At 49.3% G+C, this 14,778-nt stretch overlaps 1 protein-coding gene across 1 annotated transcript in view; it reads left to right on the forward strand.

The window, feature by feature from the left end:
• Nucleotides 1–9,748, forward strand: part of CEP72 (centrosomal protein 72) — a 32,259-nt gene extending 22,511 nt beyond the window's left edge. Inside the window, 5 exon segments of the mRNA XM_067730037.1 lie at nt 38–102; nt 104–235; nt 6,860–6,986; nt 8,141–8,252; nt 9,385–9,748. Coding sequence (XP_067586138.1) covers nt 38–102; nt 104–235; nt 6,860–6,986; nt 8,141–8,252; nt 9,385–9,610 — 662 coding nt within the window. The 3' untranslated portion in view covers nt 9,611–9,748.
• The last annotated feature ends 5,030 nt before the right edge of the window (nt 9,749–14,778 follow it).

The following is a 14,778-nucleotide window of genomic DNA, read 5'->3' on the forward strand; positions in this document are numbered from 1 at the left end:
CCTAAATGGTGTAATAATGTTTGATTCTTACTTCTAGCTCAGGCAAGACACATTTTGTCATCTGTCCAAGAGTTTGCAGCCTCTCAGGACAGTTCAACAACATGTGAGTGAAGAAATTAGCTCCCTGACTATGGAAAATAAGTCTTTGCAGAGTCGCCTTGCTGAGCTACAGCAGCAGTGTAGCGTGAAGACGAGTGAGGTGGTGTCGGAACTCAGCGACACTCGGAAGGAGATGGTGAGTTAGTTCCGTTTGTTCACAGATGGAGCAAAATGTAGGTTTGTTTTGTTTTTTTTTTTTTTTTGCGGTACGCGGGCCTCTCAGTGCTGCGGCCTCTCCCGTTGCGGAGCACAGGCTCCGGACGCGCAGGCTCAGCGGCCATGGCTCACGGGCCCAGCCGCTCCTCGGCCTGTGGGATCCTCTCAGACCGGGGCACGATCCCGTGTCCCCTGCATCGGCAGGCGGACCCCCCAACCACTGCGCCACCAGGGAAGCCCCAAAATGTAGTTTTGACATCACAGAATGAGAGTAGCTTCTCAACGCTGCTTCCCCTTACAGCTGTCGGGCACAACACCGGGGCCCCTTCCTGCCCTTCGCAGGACGCGAACCCCCTCCCCCACCAGGCTCTCCTCACCCCCAGGGACTCCAGCTGCCCTTCAGGGACGCAGCGTGACTCTGTCACTCCAGGACCCCTCATGACAGTGATTGCAGATGGCAGCATTGCCACTTGTCCCAGCTCTGCCTCTCCTGGGCAGCTGCGTTCTGTTCTGAGAGAGGCCGAGTGGGAGAGAAAAAGAGAGAGTGAGGCTGGGCTGGAGGTGGAGTTTCTGTGGCCCCAGTGTTCCCTGGCCCAGGCTCCCCAGAACACTGGTGAGAGAGGTTCCAGTTACCTGGCTGTCCTGTCTGCACTAGCCAGCTATGAGACCGAGGTGTCCTGTTGGACCTGTGGGAACTCCGCCACCAGGTGGCACTGAAGGGCAGCCAGAGCCAGCACAGTGTGGGCCTGGCAGTGGAGCCCACTTCCTGGCTGAGGCTGCCCTCGTCCTTTGTAACCTCGCCATGAGACCATCACTCATAAATGCCTACACTAAAAAGGAAAAAAGATCTCAAAATCTCAAATAAAGCAGCTAACTTTACAGCTAGAGGAACTAGGAAGAAGAACACACTGAATCCAGAGAAAGCAGAAGGAAGGAAATAATAAAGATCATAGCAGAAAGAAATAAGAGTAGAAAAGCAACAGGAAAACAATGAACAAAACGGAGTTGGGTTTTGAAAATATACAAAACCAATAAACTCTTAGCTAGACTAAGAAAGAGAGGAGATTAAAAATCAGAAATGAAAGAGGAGGCATTACAACGGATGCCTCAGAAATAAAAAGAGTCAAAGAATGGTTATATACAAGCACGTTGGAGAACCTAGGAGAAACGGATAAATTCCTAGAAACATACAACCTACCAAGACTGTATCAAGAAGAAATAAAACCTAAGAGACCAATAACAAATGAGATGGAACAGTAATCAACCTCTTAATAAAGGAAAGTCCAGGACCAGATGGCCTCATGGCGGAATTCTATCAAACATTCAAAGCATTAATACTTATCCTTCTTAAACTTTTCCAAAAAAATAGAAGTAGAGGGAATACTTTAAAACTAATTTCATAAGGCCAGCATTGCCCAGATACCAAAGCCAAAGACACTGCAAGAAAAGAAAACTACAGGCTACTGTCTGATGCACATAGATGTAAAAATCCTCAACAGAAGACTGGTATACCAAATTCAGCAACACATCACCACCAAGAGGGATTGTCCCCTGGAATGCAAGGTTGGTTCAACATACACAAATTAATACTCTACATTAACTCATGGAGAGAGAAAGACCACACAGTCATCCCAAGTGATGGAGACAGAGCATCTGACAGAGTTCAGCATCCATTCATGATAAGAAAAAAACTCAACAAAATAGGTGTAAAAGAAAATTTCCTCAACACAATGAAGGCCATCTGTGAGAAGCCCTTGGCTCACCTCACGATCAGTGGGGGAGACTGAATGCTTTTCCTCTGAGACCCAGTATGAGACCAGGGTGTCCAGTCTGCAGCTTCTCTTCCACTGGAAGTACAGCTGACCCTTGAACACATGGGTTTGAACTACATGGGTTCATTTATACGTGGATTTTTTAAATAGTAAAATACTATAGTACTACACAATTGGAAGTTGGTTGAATCCATGGACACAGAACTGCAGATTTGGAGGGCTAACTGTAAATTATATGCAGATCTTCAGCTGCAAGGAGAGTCGGCTCCCCAGCCCCCCGACCCGCCGTGGTTCAGGGATCAACTGTACTAGCAAGAGCAAGCAGGTGAGAAAAAGAAACAAAAGGCATCCAGATTGGAAAGGAAGGAGTAAAGATACCTCTGTTTGTAGATGATGTGATTATTCATGTAGAAAACATTAAAGACTTCACAAAAGAAAAGCAGAACAAATAAATTCAGTGAAGTTGCAGGATACAAAGTCAGCACAACAAAAATCATTCTTATTTCTTTGTACCAATGATTGTTCCCAAGCCATTCCATTTATAGCATCAAAAAGAATAAAATACTTAGGAATAAATTTAACCAAGAAGGCTAAAGATCTTAACACTGAAAACTATAAAACATTGATAAAAGAAGTTGAAGAAGACAAATGAGCGGAAGGATATCCCATGTTCATGGGTGGAAGGTTGTTAGTGTTAAAATGTCCATACTGCCCAAAGACATCTACAGTCGCAGTGTAAGCCCTATAAAAATTCCAATGGCATTTTTCACAGAAATAGAAAAAACGATTCTAAAATTTGTATAATTATTTTTCTTTTAATTTGTATTCTTCTTTTTGTAGTTCCACAAAAGACCCCAAATCACCAAAGTGATCTGGAGAAAGAACAGAGTTTCAGGCATCACGCTTCCTGATTTAAAATTATATCACAAAGCTATAGTAATCATAACAGTATGGTGCTGGCACAGAAACAGACATAGATTACTGGAACAGAATAGAGAACCCAAAAATAAACCCACACATATATGTCAACTAATTTTTGACAAGGGCACCAAGAATACACCATGGTGAAAGGATGATCTCTTCAGTAAATGGTGTTGGGAAAACTGGATGTTCACAGGCAAAAGAATGAACTTGGACCCTTATCTTACAGCACACACAAAATTCAACTCAGAGTGGATTAAAAATTTAAATATAAGACTTGAAACTAAAACTCCTAGAAGGGGCTTCCCTGGTGGTCCAGTGGTTAGGACTCCATGCTTCCACTGCAGGGGGCATGGGTTTGATCCCTGGTAGGGGAACTAAAATCCCACATGCCGCGTAGTGCGGCCAAAAAAAAAAAAAGCCTAGAAGAAAACAGAGGAAGAAAGCTCCTTGACATGGCCTTGGCAGTGATTTTTTGGATGTAACACCAAAAGCAAAGGCAACAAAAGCAAAAGTAAACTAGTGGGACTACCTCAAACTAAAAGTTTCTGCAGAGCAAAGGAAAGCATCACCAAAATGAAAAGGTAGCCTATGGATTGGGAGAAAATATTTGCAAACCATTTATCCGATGAGGGGTTAATATACAACTCAATAGAAGAAAAAAAGAAACCCAACTAAAAAACGGGCAGAGGACCTAAAAAGAAGACATACAGATGGTCAACAGACATGTGAAAATGATGCTCAATATTACTAATCATCAGGGAAATGCAAATCAAAACCAGAGTGAGCTATCGCTTCACACCTGCAGAATGGCTGTCATCAAAAAGACAAGAGATAACAAGTGGAGGATGTGGAGAGAAGGGAACCCTCGTGCACTGTTGGCGGGAATGTACGTTGGTGCAGCCGCTGTGGAGAACAGTATGGAGGGTCCTCAGAAAGCCCACAGTAGAACTAGCATGTGATCCAGCAGTCCCGCTTCTGCGTGTTTATCCAAAGGAAGTGAAATCAGGATCTGGAGGAGAGGCGTGTACTGCCATGTTCGCTGCAGTATTAGTCACAGTAACCAACCTAAGCGCCCTTCAGCGGATGAGTGGGGAAAGGAGACGTGGTGTATGTGTACAGCGGGACATTATTCAGCTTTAAAAAGAAGGGAATCCTGCCATAGACCTCGAGGGCGTTATGCTAAGTGAAATAAGTCAGACGTGGAAAGAAAATAAACTCCATGATCTCATATATGGAATCTAAGAGTTGAGTTCATAGAGGCAGAGAGTAGAGCGGTGGTCACCGGTGGTGGGGAGGTGGGGGGAGTGGGGAGATGGTGGCCCAGGGCACAGAGTGGCAGCTCTGCAGGTGACTAAGCCCAGGGCTCTAAAGCGTGCCTGGTGGCCACAGTGAATAAGGCCGCATGGAGGCTGGAAATCTGCTGAGAGCGCAGATCTCCGGTGTTCTCATCACCCAGAAAATGGTTACTGTGTGAAGAGAAGATGTGTGTACTACCTCGACTGTGGCCGTCACTATGTACACGCACATCAGACCATCGAAGGGGCACCTTAAACATGACAATTTTTACTTAAGGACCATCGTGCATTCAGCATGGTGAGGTCTTTACCTCACTGATCATTATGGTTCAGTTTAACTGTGTGGAAACTATTTAAGTGTTCTTTCATTTTATTTTTATTTATTTATTTTATAGCCAAAATAAGTAAATTTGACCCATATAGATAATTGTTCTTTTTGGTCAAGCTCGTATGTTGTCAGGGTTGAGTGTGGGGGCCATGGAGTTAGGCTGCCCGGTGTGAATCTGGTGACCCCTGTGCCGTGTGATGGGCCCACGCCTGTGCCCTGGTCCCTCGGGGGCTGCTGAGGTGACACCTGCGTGCTCAGTGGTGTCGGCGTTCCCAGCGCGTGGTCCTAGCGGTGTTGCTGTCCCGCGTGGGCGCACCTCCTGGCCGTTCTCTGCCTTGCCCTCCACACGCTGCTGCCACCTGGCACCCTGCCTGCCATTGACGGCTGTTAGTGCCCTGAGCGTGGGATGCTTCCTCTCGTGCTTTCCCCCTTGTGCCTGCTCTCTCTCTCTCACTCTGCTTTGACTGACACGAGCATAGCCACCAGCAGATTTCTCCCATTAGTGTTGCTATGGTGTATCTTTCTTTTTCCGTCCTTTTAATTTATTGGTGTGCTTATATTTAAAGTGGGTTCCCTGTAGGCAGCGTACACTTGGGTCTTGCGTTTTTAATCTAACTAACAACCTCTCCCTTTTATTTGCAGTAGACTTTTTAAAAAAATTCAATTGATTTGAACTAAAAAGCAGTAACGGTTCACCCCCTTCTCCCACCCCTAAGCTCTGCCTGTGGCAGGCACCAAGTTCTCTGTATCTGTGGGCTTCACTTCGTTTGTTTTAGATTCCACGTGTGACTGATATCACATGGTATTCGTCTTTCTCGTTGTAACATACAGCGCATCTTCTTTATCCATTCATCATCTATTGATGGGCGCTGAGGTCGCTCCACAGCTTGGCTATTGTAAGTAATGCTGCTGTGAGCATGGGGCGTGCACATATCTTTTCAAATTAGTGTTTTGTTTGCTTCAGATAAATGCCCCGAAGTGGGATTGCTGGATCTGCTAGCTCTGATTTTAATTTTTGAGGACCCTCCGTACTGTTCTCCGTAGTGGCTGCACCAGTTCACATTCCCACCAACGGCGCACGAGGGTTCCCTTTTCTGCACACCCTTGGCAACGCTTGTTATCGCTTGTCCTTTTGATGAAGCCGTGCTGGCAGGTGTGGTGACACCTCGCTGTGGTTTGATCTGCATTTCCCTGATGACTAGCGATGCTGAGCATCTTTTTATGTGCCTGTTGGCATCTAGATGTCTTCTTTGAAAAAATGTCTGTTCAGGTCCTCTGCCCATGTTTAAAATCAGATTGTTTTTTCACTGTTGTGTGAATTCTTTATATATTTTGGATATTAACCCCTTATCAGACAAATGGTTTGCAAATATTTTCTCCCAATCCGCAGGCTGCCTTTTCATTTTGTTGATGGTTTCCTTTGCTGTGTAGAAGCTTTTTGGCTTCTGTCCCGTGGTTAAGAGGGTGGGCTGTAGGGATGGCAGCAGGTACTGAACCCCCTGTGTTAGGTTGTCTAGTGCTGCGTAACAAGTCACCCCCAGTCACACCTCAGACAGCACACGCTTACCCTGTGTGGTCTCTGTGGTCAGAGCCCAGGGTAGCTGAGCCGTGTGTCTTAGGGCCTCCTGAAGTTGTTGTCAGGCTGTCACTCGGGGCTGGGGTCTCCTCTGAAGGCTTAGCAGGGTGCAGGTCCTCCACGCCCATTCCAGGCAGCCCCGCAAGTGCTCGCGATGCGGCAGCTGGTGCGGAGGGTGCCACGTGGTGGCTTCTGTGTGTTGTGTGTGGCGGGGACGGGTCTCCTCCCCGGGCGTGAGCACCCTCTGTGCTCAGTCCCCCCGTTTGTAAAATGGGAGTGGAAGTAGCCACAGGGTTGCTGGGAGACAAGTGTCTGAAGTGTCTGGTGCTTACCATCTTGTCAAGACAGAGATCCTACACACAGCTTCATTTTTAGAGGCATAAGTGAAAAATAGTGAAGTGGTACCGGCATCCTCTGGGTGTCTGTGCGCAAATGGCTCTCGCATCCAGGAAGGGCTGCAGCCCCAGCCTGCGTGGTCACCGGGCAGTGCGTCGTCCCCGTGGGCACAGCAGGCCTGTCAACCCGGAAACAGAGGACCGTGGGTTTGGGGGTTTGGGCAGATGAGTAGTGGCACCCCTTCTCCTTACACTGTGCAGTTTGGGACCATTTGGATCCAGACAGACGGGCCCCAGATGCCATCTTTGTAGCGATGCAGCGTCTGCACAGAGTTTGACTCGCCTGTTTGGCACGCGTTGCTCTGTGTCTGCAGGATCACCTGAGGCAGCATCTGGGCAGAACTCTGGAGGGAAGCAGTAGCTTGAAGTCTCTTCTGTTCAGCGTGAAAAAAGAAGTGAGAAACGCCGACGCTCCATCCACACTGAACTTGCAGATCACTGGTGAGTTCACGGTTTACTTGTACGTGTAAGAGTCAGGATTTCACAGGATTCAGACTCAGCAAGTGCAGTGAAGCGGGGTCGGAGCCCCCAGCCCTGCCAGGGCGGGCACGCATGCCCGGGACCGTCTCTCTGAGCTGCTGAAAGGCCACGGGGCCCTCCCCGGGGCGTCCTCCTCCTTGGTTACGGCTCCTTCCAGACCCAGGGCATTTTTGTTTCCCTCTTCACTGTCTTGGATTCTGTTTTGCCAGTTTTGCAAAAGTGCCCTTGGGATTTCGAGGTGGGGTGCAGCCTGCTCTGGGGTAATGTGAGTTGACGTGGGGTCCCACAGGGGCTTCAGCCTGAGTGTCTGCTCCAGTCTGACCTCTCGGGGGTCTGAAACTTCTTCCTAAAAGACCGGGTGGTAAGCATCTCAGGGCGTGAGCACAGTCACAGCCGAGACCCTCCAGGGCCCGCCACCCGGTAACCGTCCCCGCAGCCCTTCACCCCAGTCCTGTCGGCTGCCGGGGTCTTCTTCCTGAACGCCCAGCTGTCCAGCAGCAGATCAGCCTACGACTTCTGGCTGGCGCCAGGCCCACCTCCACCTGTCTGCTCCATGCCGCACGGACCCCTCAGGGGTGCCCGGAGGGCAGAGTCCCGGGGCTTCATCCCCAACAGCAGGGGCCGGCGCTGGGCCCTGGGTGGGATGATTGCAGGTGGAGAGGGGGCTGCTTTGTTCACCCTGATGACCTTTTCCCGTGTTTCCCAGGTGCGCTTTAAACTCTAGAATCATTTTAGTTTCCAGAATGTGGGAGTGTTGGGACTTCCCTCGTGGCGCAGTGGTTAAGAATCCGCCTGCCAGTGCAGGGGACACGGGTTCGAGCCCTGGTCCGGGAAGATCCCACATGCCACGGAGCAACTAAGCCCGTGCGCCACAGCTACTGAGCCTGTGCTCTAGAGCCCACGAGCCACAGCTACTGAGCCTGCGTGCCTAGAGCCCGTGCTCCGCAACAAGAGAAGCCACCGCAGTGAGAAGCCCACGCGCCGCAACTAGGGAAAGCCCGCGCACAGCAAAGAAGACCGAACGCAGCCAAAACTAAATAAATAAATAAACAAATAAAATTTTTAAAAATGTGGGAGCGCATTTCACGGAATAGCGCTACTTCTTTTCCCATCAGGATTTCAGACAAGTGTGAAGCGGCTCTCCGGGGAGATTGTGGAACTAAAGCAGCGTCTGGAGCACTACGACAGGATCCAGGAACTCACCCAGATGCTGCAGGAGAGCCGTAGGTGCCTGCCCGGGGCAGCGGGCCACTGGTCCTGAGCCCACGTGTGTCGCTGGGTTGACTCGGAGCTTATGTGAGCTTCTGCGTCTTACTGAGCAGCGAGGTCCTTCCTGCTGCAGCTTCCTGGGAGGTGTTAAGGGGGGACGAGGGGCGAGGGAGAGGAGGTGCCGTGTCCTGGAGGCCTGCGCGTGCCCCCTCGGCGTGGTGGTTCTCGGCTGTTCTCGCAGAAACAGATTCCACCTTTGCCCCCAGCTCAGATTTTGTGAAGAGACCTGCGTGCTGGCAAGCGGGTGGGGCTGCGGAGGGGAAGCCGAGGCAGTGGGGGGCAGGCCTGAGGGCAGCACTCCCGCCCCACCCTCCCTTTTCCTCTGCTCTCCCCCCGCCCCCTTCTCACTGTCGGACGAGGTCACCACAGCGGCCAGGCTGTGACCTTGTGGGGATTGGAGGCCACAGGCCCCTGGGCCCATCCCAGCACAAGCCCCGTGGGGGAAGGCAGGAAGGCCACAGGCGGGTGGGCTCCGTGGGCTCGGTGTGGGCAAGGCAGGGCCGCAGCGCCTCTCGGAGCAGCAGGCGGTTAGGTGCTGAGCCTCCGCCTGGCCCGTGGCTCTCCCAGTGTCCCGGCAAACAGGGTTTGTCACTGGCGTGGCCAGCTTTGTGGAGAACGCGGCCCCGCGCTATCTGTGGCTCGCGGCGCCACGGAGGTCCCTCAGTCAGTGCCAACCGGGTGAGCTGGCAGCCTGGAGACGGGGTCGGCAGCGTGCAGCCCCACTTCCCTGCTGAGATTCCTCCAGAGTTAAAAACGGCCACAGCATTAAAGAACCCAGGCCTTTCCCATTGTGCCGTGTCCGTGTCAGAAGTGCAGTTGCCCGCGAATTAGCAATGTTTCCATCCTTGGACCTTTTCTAGAACTGGAACATTGTTTTCTTGCCGTGAAGATGGAGCGTTCTTGTCAGAGTGTCGAGGGGCCTCCCCTCCCCACCCCTTCAGCTCCCGCGCCGCGCCAGCGGGGCTCCTGCTGGGCCGGGGCTGGGGAGACACAGCCCCGCCAGGCGAGGGGCAGCAGCAGGGCCAGCGCGAGGGCCCCCCGGGCGGGGACGGGGCCCGGGACTGAGCGCTGTCCCCTGCCTCGTCTCCAGGTACCTGGTCAGCACCAACGAGCACCTCCTTCGGGAGCTGGGCCAGGTGCGGGCGCAGCACGAGGCCGAGGTGGAGCCGCTGCACTGGAGCCACAGGGAGCTCAAGAAGACCGCGGCCCTGCGCCCCAGCGCCCGCCCGCGTCCGCGCCCTGAGCGCTCCTCTCTGTGGGTGTCTGTCTTCAGGGCCTGTGGTGCAGCCGGGGGGGGGGGGTCTGAAGTGTCCTAAAAAGACAGGCTCATCCAAGCCCCTTACATGTCTTGAGACAAACAGGTCAGTAGTTTTTCATCAAATATCTTGAGACAAAGAAAATGCTGTAATTTTCTGCCTAACGTGCAAGAAAGCAGCTCTGTAGGACGGTTAAAGAAAATAATTGATTGTGTGACAAGCAGCCCTTATTTAATAAACTAATACATTGTTCTAAAAAGTGGCTCTTCGATTATAACTGAGTTTTGCGTTGGGTTCTTTTATGAAATAAGCCGTGCACCACGGTTGATGAGCACGAACTGCAAGATCTGAGACTAAATACAAGTAACACCTAGAGCTGTGAAGAATAACGTTTGTGGCATTAACTTTCCACAGGGGAAGTACCGCCCAAGCCCCGCTCTCCTTGGTTTGCAGTTCATTTCTGAAAATTATGTCCTAACAGGGCGTAAAATTAGATTTTTAGATTGGAAACGTTGTATCTCAGGTAATACTTGCTTTCTTTCGTGAAGCGAAGTGATTGTTGAGAGTGCCGTGCGGTGGACTTAGGGAGCAGAGCTGCAGGTCGAGAGCAGGGGCTGGCGCGGGCCCTGGGGCTCAGGAGGCGGCCCTCGCCTTCAGGTCGCGTTGCGTTTTCGTAACCACAGGGAAGTCGGTATGGGGGTGCGTGTTTCATCATGAGATTTTTTTTTTATTTAAAGATTTTCGCATGAATCCGTTTTCAGCTTGTAGAAGGTTGTCGCCATGCTGTTACTTTATGTTTCTCGTTTGGGTTACGTTGAGCTTTGTATTTTTCATCAAATGTGGGAAGTTTGGGCCACGATTTCCTGTTATTTCTCCCTTGACCCGAGCCGCCTTTCCAATCCCCTCCCCCCGGCACTCCAGTGATGCCACGTCAGCCCCTGGGTCTGGCCCCCCCTTTCCCTAATCTTGGGTCTTTTCCTCCTTAGTGTTCTAGGAGCTTCGGTTGGGTGGTCTCTGTTGTCCCGTCACAGAGTTTACTGCTGTTTCCTCCATGCGCCTGATCTGTTGTTGGGCTTGTAGACTGAATTTTTAATTTTAGAAATTGTATATTCCTTCGTACTAAAATTCCACTCGGTCCTTTTTTATAAAAAGGAAAGAAAATCTTTTTTATAAAGGTTTTATTTCCCATTATGTTCATGTTTCATTTAACTCCTTAACCATATTCTGAGTAGCGTTACTACAGATCATCTGGAACTGTTTGCGAAGTGGTGACACCAGCTAACGCTGCTGCTGGCAGGTACGTGGGGACACCTGCTGGCCCTCGCGCCCCACACTTTCCATCAAGCTTCTAGAAGTCCGCCTCCTAGGGAGTCCTGCACCTGCTGCCCCGTCGGCCAGGGTGAGCACCTGCCTTTCCAAGGTGCCTGGTCCAGGATTTTCCCTATTTTCCTACCGGATAGTCTGTCTCTTAACTTGTAGGAGTTATTTGTAGTGCTGGATACTAGTACTTTGTGCATTATGTTTGCAAATAGCTTTTTCTTGTCTTTCCACATTTTAATGGTGTGTTTTGATGAAGAGAAAATTTAAACTTTAAAGTTTTTTGTTGTTGTTGATGTGGACCATTTTTAACGTCTTTATTGAATTTGTTACAGTATTGCTTCTGGTTTTTTGGCTGTGAGGCATGTGGGATCTTAGCTCCCCGACCAGGGATCAAACTTGCACCCCCTGCTTTGGAAGGCAAAGTCTTAACCGCTGGACTGCCGGGGAAGTCCCAATTTAAACTTTAATAGGATGAAATGTATCAGTCTTTTTCATGATGATTTTTCTGTCTGTTTTGAGTATTAGATACACATTCTACCTGGAATTGACTTCTGTGCGTGTTGTGAGGGTTAAGGACGCGGTTCGGGGTTTTCACATGTAGCATCATCCATTCACAAGACTCGTTGGTCACAAATGATTCGTGTGTCTGTTCCCTCCACTGGTGTCCAGTCCGTCCCTGTGCAGCACGACACTCCGTAGGTCAAGACCTCCCACCCCATGTCAGGGTATTTGGGCTGCTTCTGACCCTTTGAATTGCATGAGCTTCAGAACTAGCTGGTTAAGTTGGGATTTGGTCTGGGATTGCATTGGTCGGTTTGGGAAGAGCTGACGTAGGTAACATTGGGTCTTACAAGCCATGACTGTAGTATGTGTGTCCACTTATTAGACCTCCTTTAATGTACGTTAATTATAGTTCTATGATTTTCTCCACGGAGGTCTTATGCATCTTTTGTTATGTTTCTTCCTAGGTTTTCCTTATTTTGTGATGCCATATCTAAAAGATGTGTTTTTGAAATGTGTGTGTTTGTGTTATATGGAAATAGAACTGATTTTTTGTACATTAATTTTACACCCAGCGATCTTGTTAGACTCGTGATAATTCGCCTGTAGCTGCCTAGACTTCCCAGCACCGTCACGCCTGCTGTGAGTGATGGCTCTTCTTTCCTCCGCTCCAGTCCTTTGCTCTGGGCTTTTATGTTTTCTTCCCGGTGTTGTTCTGAGTTTTGCTCCTCTGTGCTGGGGCGCGTCTAGTGGAATTGTGGATTGTGCGTGCTAGTGGAGTGGGCATCGGTCCTGCTCTGGCGCTAAATCAAAGGCGAACCTTTACCACTTCACCACTGAACTTGCGCCACTAAATTCGGGTTTCTGGTGGCCTTGCTCCTTCTGTTGTTAATTTGCTAAGAATTTGTCATCATGAGTGGATGAATAAGACACTCTGCTGCCACTACTGAGATGACCATGTGACTTTTCTCCCTTGTCCTATTAATATGGTTATAACTACAGTAACTTTCTGGGAGAAGCACGACTTAGTGATGATGGGCTTTCCTTCCATACACGTTGTTGTACGTGGTTTGTGGGTGTTTTGTGTAGGATTTCGTGTTCCAGGTGTGCCACTTAATGTCCCCCTGGGCAGTCAGATTCTCTGGGCCTCAATGTCCTGGCTGGCAGTGCCTGCCCCGCAGGCCATCGTGAGGGCTGAGTGACTTGTGAGTACGGTCCCGGACAGGTCGCACACACGGCCGGCACAGCGTGAGTGTGGCTCTGAGAAGAACGTGGTACGTCCGTGTCCAGGGTGACATTTGTCCTTGCGATGCTGTTCTTGTTGGGGTTTGCGTCATCACTATCCTCTATTCCCAGCAGAATTTGTATAAGATTGTAACTGTTTCTTCCCTGAATGTTTGAAAATTTTTAATTTATTTTTTAGTTGATTTACAATGTTATGTTAGTTTTTGCTGTACCACAGAGTGGTTCAGATAGATATATATAGAGAGAGATATATATCTGTATATCTATAGATACATCTATATATATGTATACTTTTTCATATTCTTTTCCATTATGGTTTATCACAGGATATTGAGTAGAGTTCCCTGTGCTACACAATAGGACCTTGTTATTTATTTTATATATAGGTAATGTTTATCTGTTAATCCCAAACTCCAAATTTATCCCTCCCCTCTACCTTTCCCCTTTGGTAACCATAAGTTTGTTTTTGGTGTCTGTGAGTCTGTTTCTGTTTTGCAAAGAGGTTCATTTGTATCATTTTTTAAAATTCCACATATAAGCGATATCATATTTGTCTTTCTCTGACTAACTTCACTTAGTATGACAATCTCTAGGTCCATCCATGTTGCTGCAAATGGCATTATTTTAATCTTTTTATGGCTGAGTATTCCATTGTGTATATGTACCACATCTTCTTTATCCATTTGTTGGACACTCAGGTTGCTTCCATGTCCTGGCTGTTGTATATAGAGCTGCAGTGAACACTGTGGTGCATGACTCTTTTTGAATTATGGTTTTCTCAGGGTATATGCCCAGTAGTGGGACTGCTGGGTCACATGGTAGTTCTATTTTTAGTTTTTTAAGGAACCTCCATACTATTCTCCATAGTGGCTGTTCCAGTTCACATCTTGTGAGGAGATTTTTGACTTGATTCAGTTGAATTATGGTCCGGCAATGCAGCAGAGTGGGTTCTCAGGGGCCGTCCGTGTGCCTCCCCTGTAGCTGGTTTGGGGCCATGTGACCAACTCTGCAAGTGAAGGAGGCGTGTCTTCAGGGCCCAGCAGAGAAGAGCTGGTGGCCGCCTGAGTGGCACCCCTCCCCCCGGGCCCCAGCTGGCCTCCGTGTGAGTGAGATGCACACCTTGTTGCCCAGCCCCTGGACTTCCGGCTTCTCCATCGCCATTGGTACTCACCTGGCCAGCACTGTGCGGGCTTCCCAGTTCTTCTTAAGTTGGTTTTCATAAGTTACGTTATCTCTAGGAATTTGTTCTTATGGCCTAATTTTTAGGTTTTTTGGCATGACACTCAATCTTTTAATGACACTTTAATAGTTTCAGCATTTGAAGTTGTGTCCCTGTGGCAGAGATGTAGGGGCAGGTGTGTCCCTTCACGCAAGACCTTGCTGTTCAGGGGACGGGATGCAGCTGCCGTGGCGTCAGGCTCTGTCCCAGCTCCTGAGCTCAGGACCCTCATCCAGGCAGCCCCAGTCAGTGACCGAGTGACCCCAGCAGGGCCCGGGGATGCCTCCAACAGGCCGCTGACCGGGATCCTGGGCCAGCTTGGCGGTGGTCCGGAGGCCTCCGCTCCTGCGTCCTCCTGTGTGCCTCGGGGGTTGCACCCACCGTGGACTGCTGACTGCCTCCGAGCTGCTGCGCAGCCCCACTCATTCTCCTTGGTCATTCCTCATCCTGGCGGTTGAGCTGTTACCACTTCTGTGTTTCTCTTGCTTTATCACCTAATGTAATTGATACATTTTAGTTTAAATCTGCCATCTCATTTTGTGCTATTTGTTCTACTTGGATGATTTCTTTTCCTGTCTAGTGTTGCCGTTTTTAGATAATTTTCTGTCATTCACATTTTCACCTCTACAAGTTTGGAGGCTGTGTGCCCTGTTCCTGGTGTGGTATCACAGCACACGTTTGTGTTATTTGATCAGCACTCCTGACATCATACACGAGCCATGAGCACGTGACTCCCTGTGCACCCCTTCTGGCTTGCATGTCATGCTTTTCAGGTGCCTTAATGAAATATTTTGTTTAAATGAAATAGTCCCTATTTACCTGTAGTTATTTATCGTTTGCCCACTTCTCTCTCACATCTCACTCTCCGTCTCTAATCACTCTCTGCGTTTACAATTTCCTTTCTCACCTGCTGGCACGAGTCTCCCCATCATGGTCTAAAAAC

The sequence above is a fragment of the Pseudorca crassidens genome, chromosome 3, assembly GCF_039906515.1.
Source record: "Pseudorca crassidens isolate mPseCra1 chromosome 3, mPseCra1.hap1, whole genome shotgun sequence".
Lineage (NCBI taxonomy): Eukaryota > Metazoa > Chordata > Mammalia > Artiodactyla > Delphinidae > Pseudorca > Pseudorca crassidens.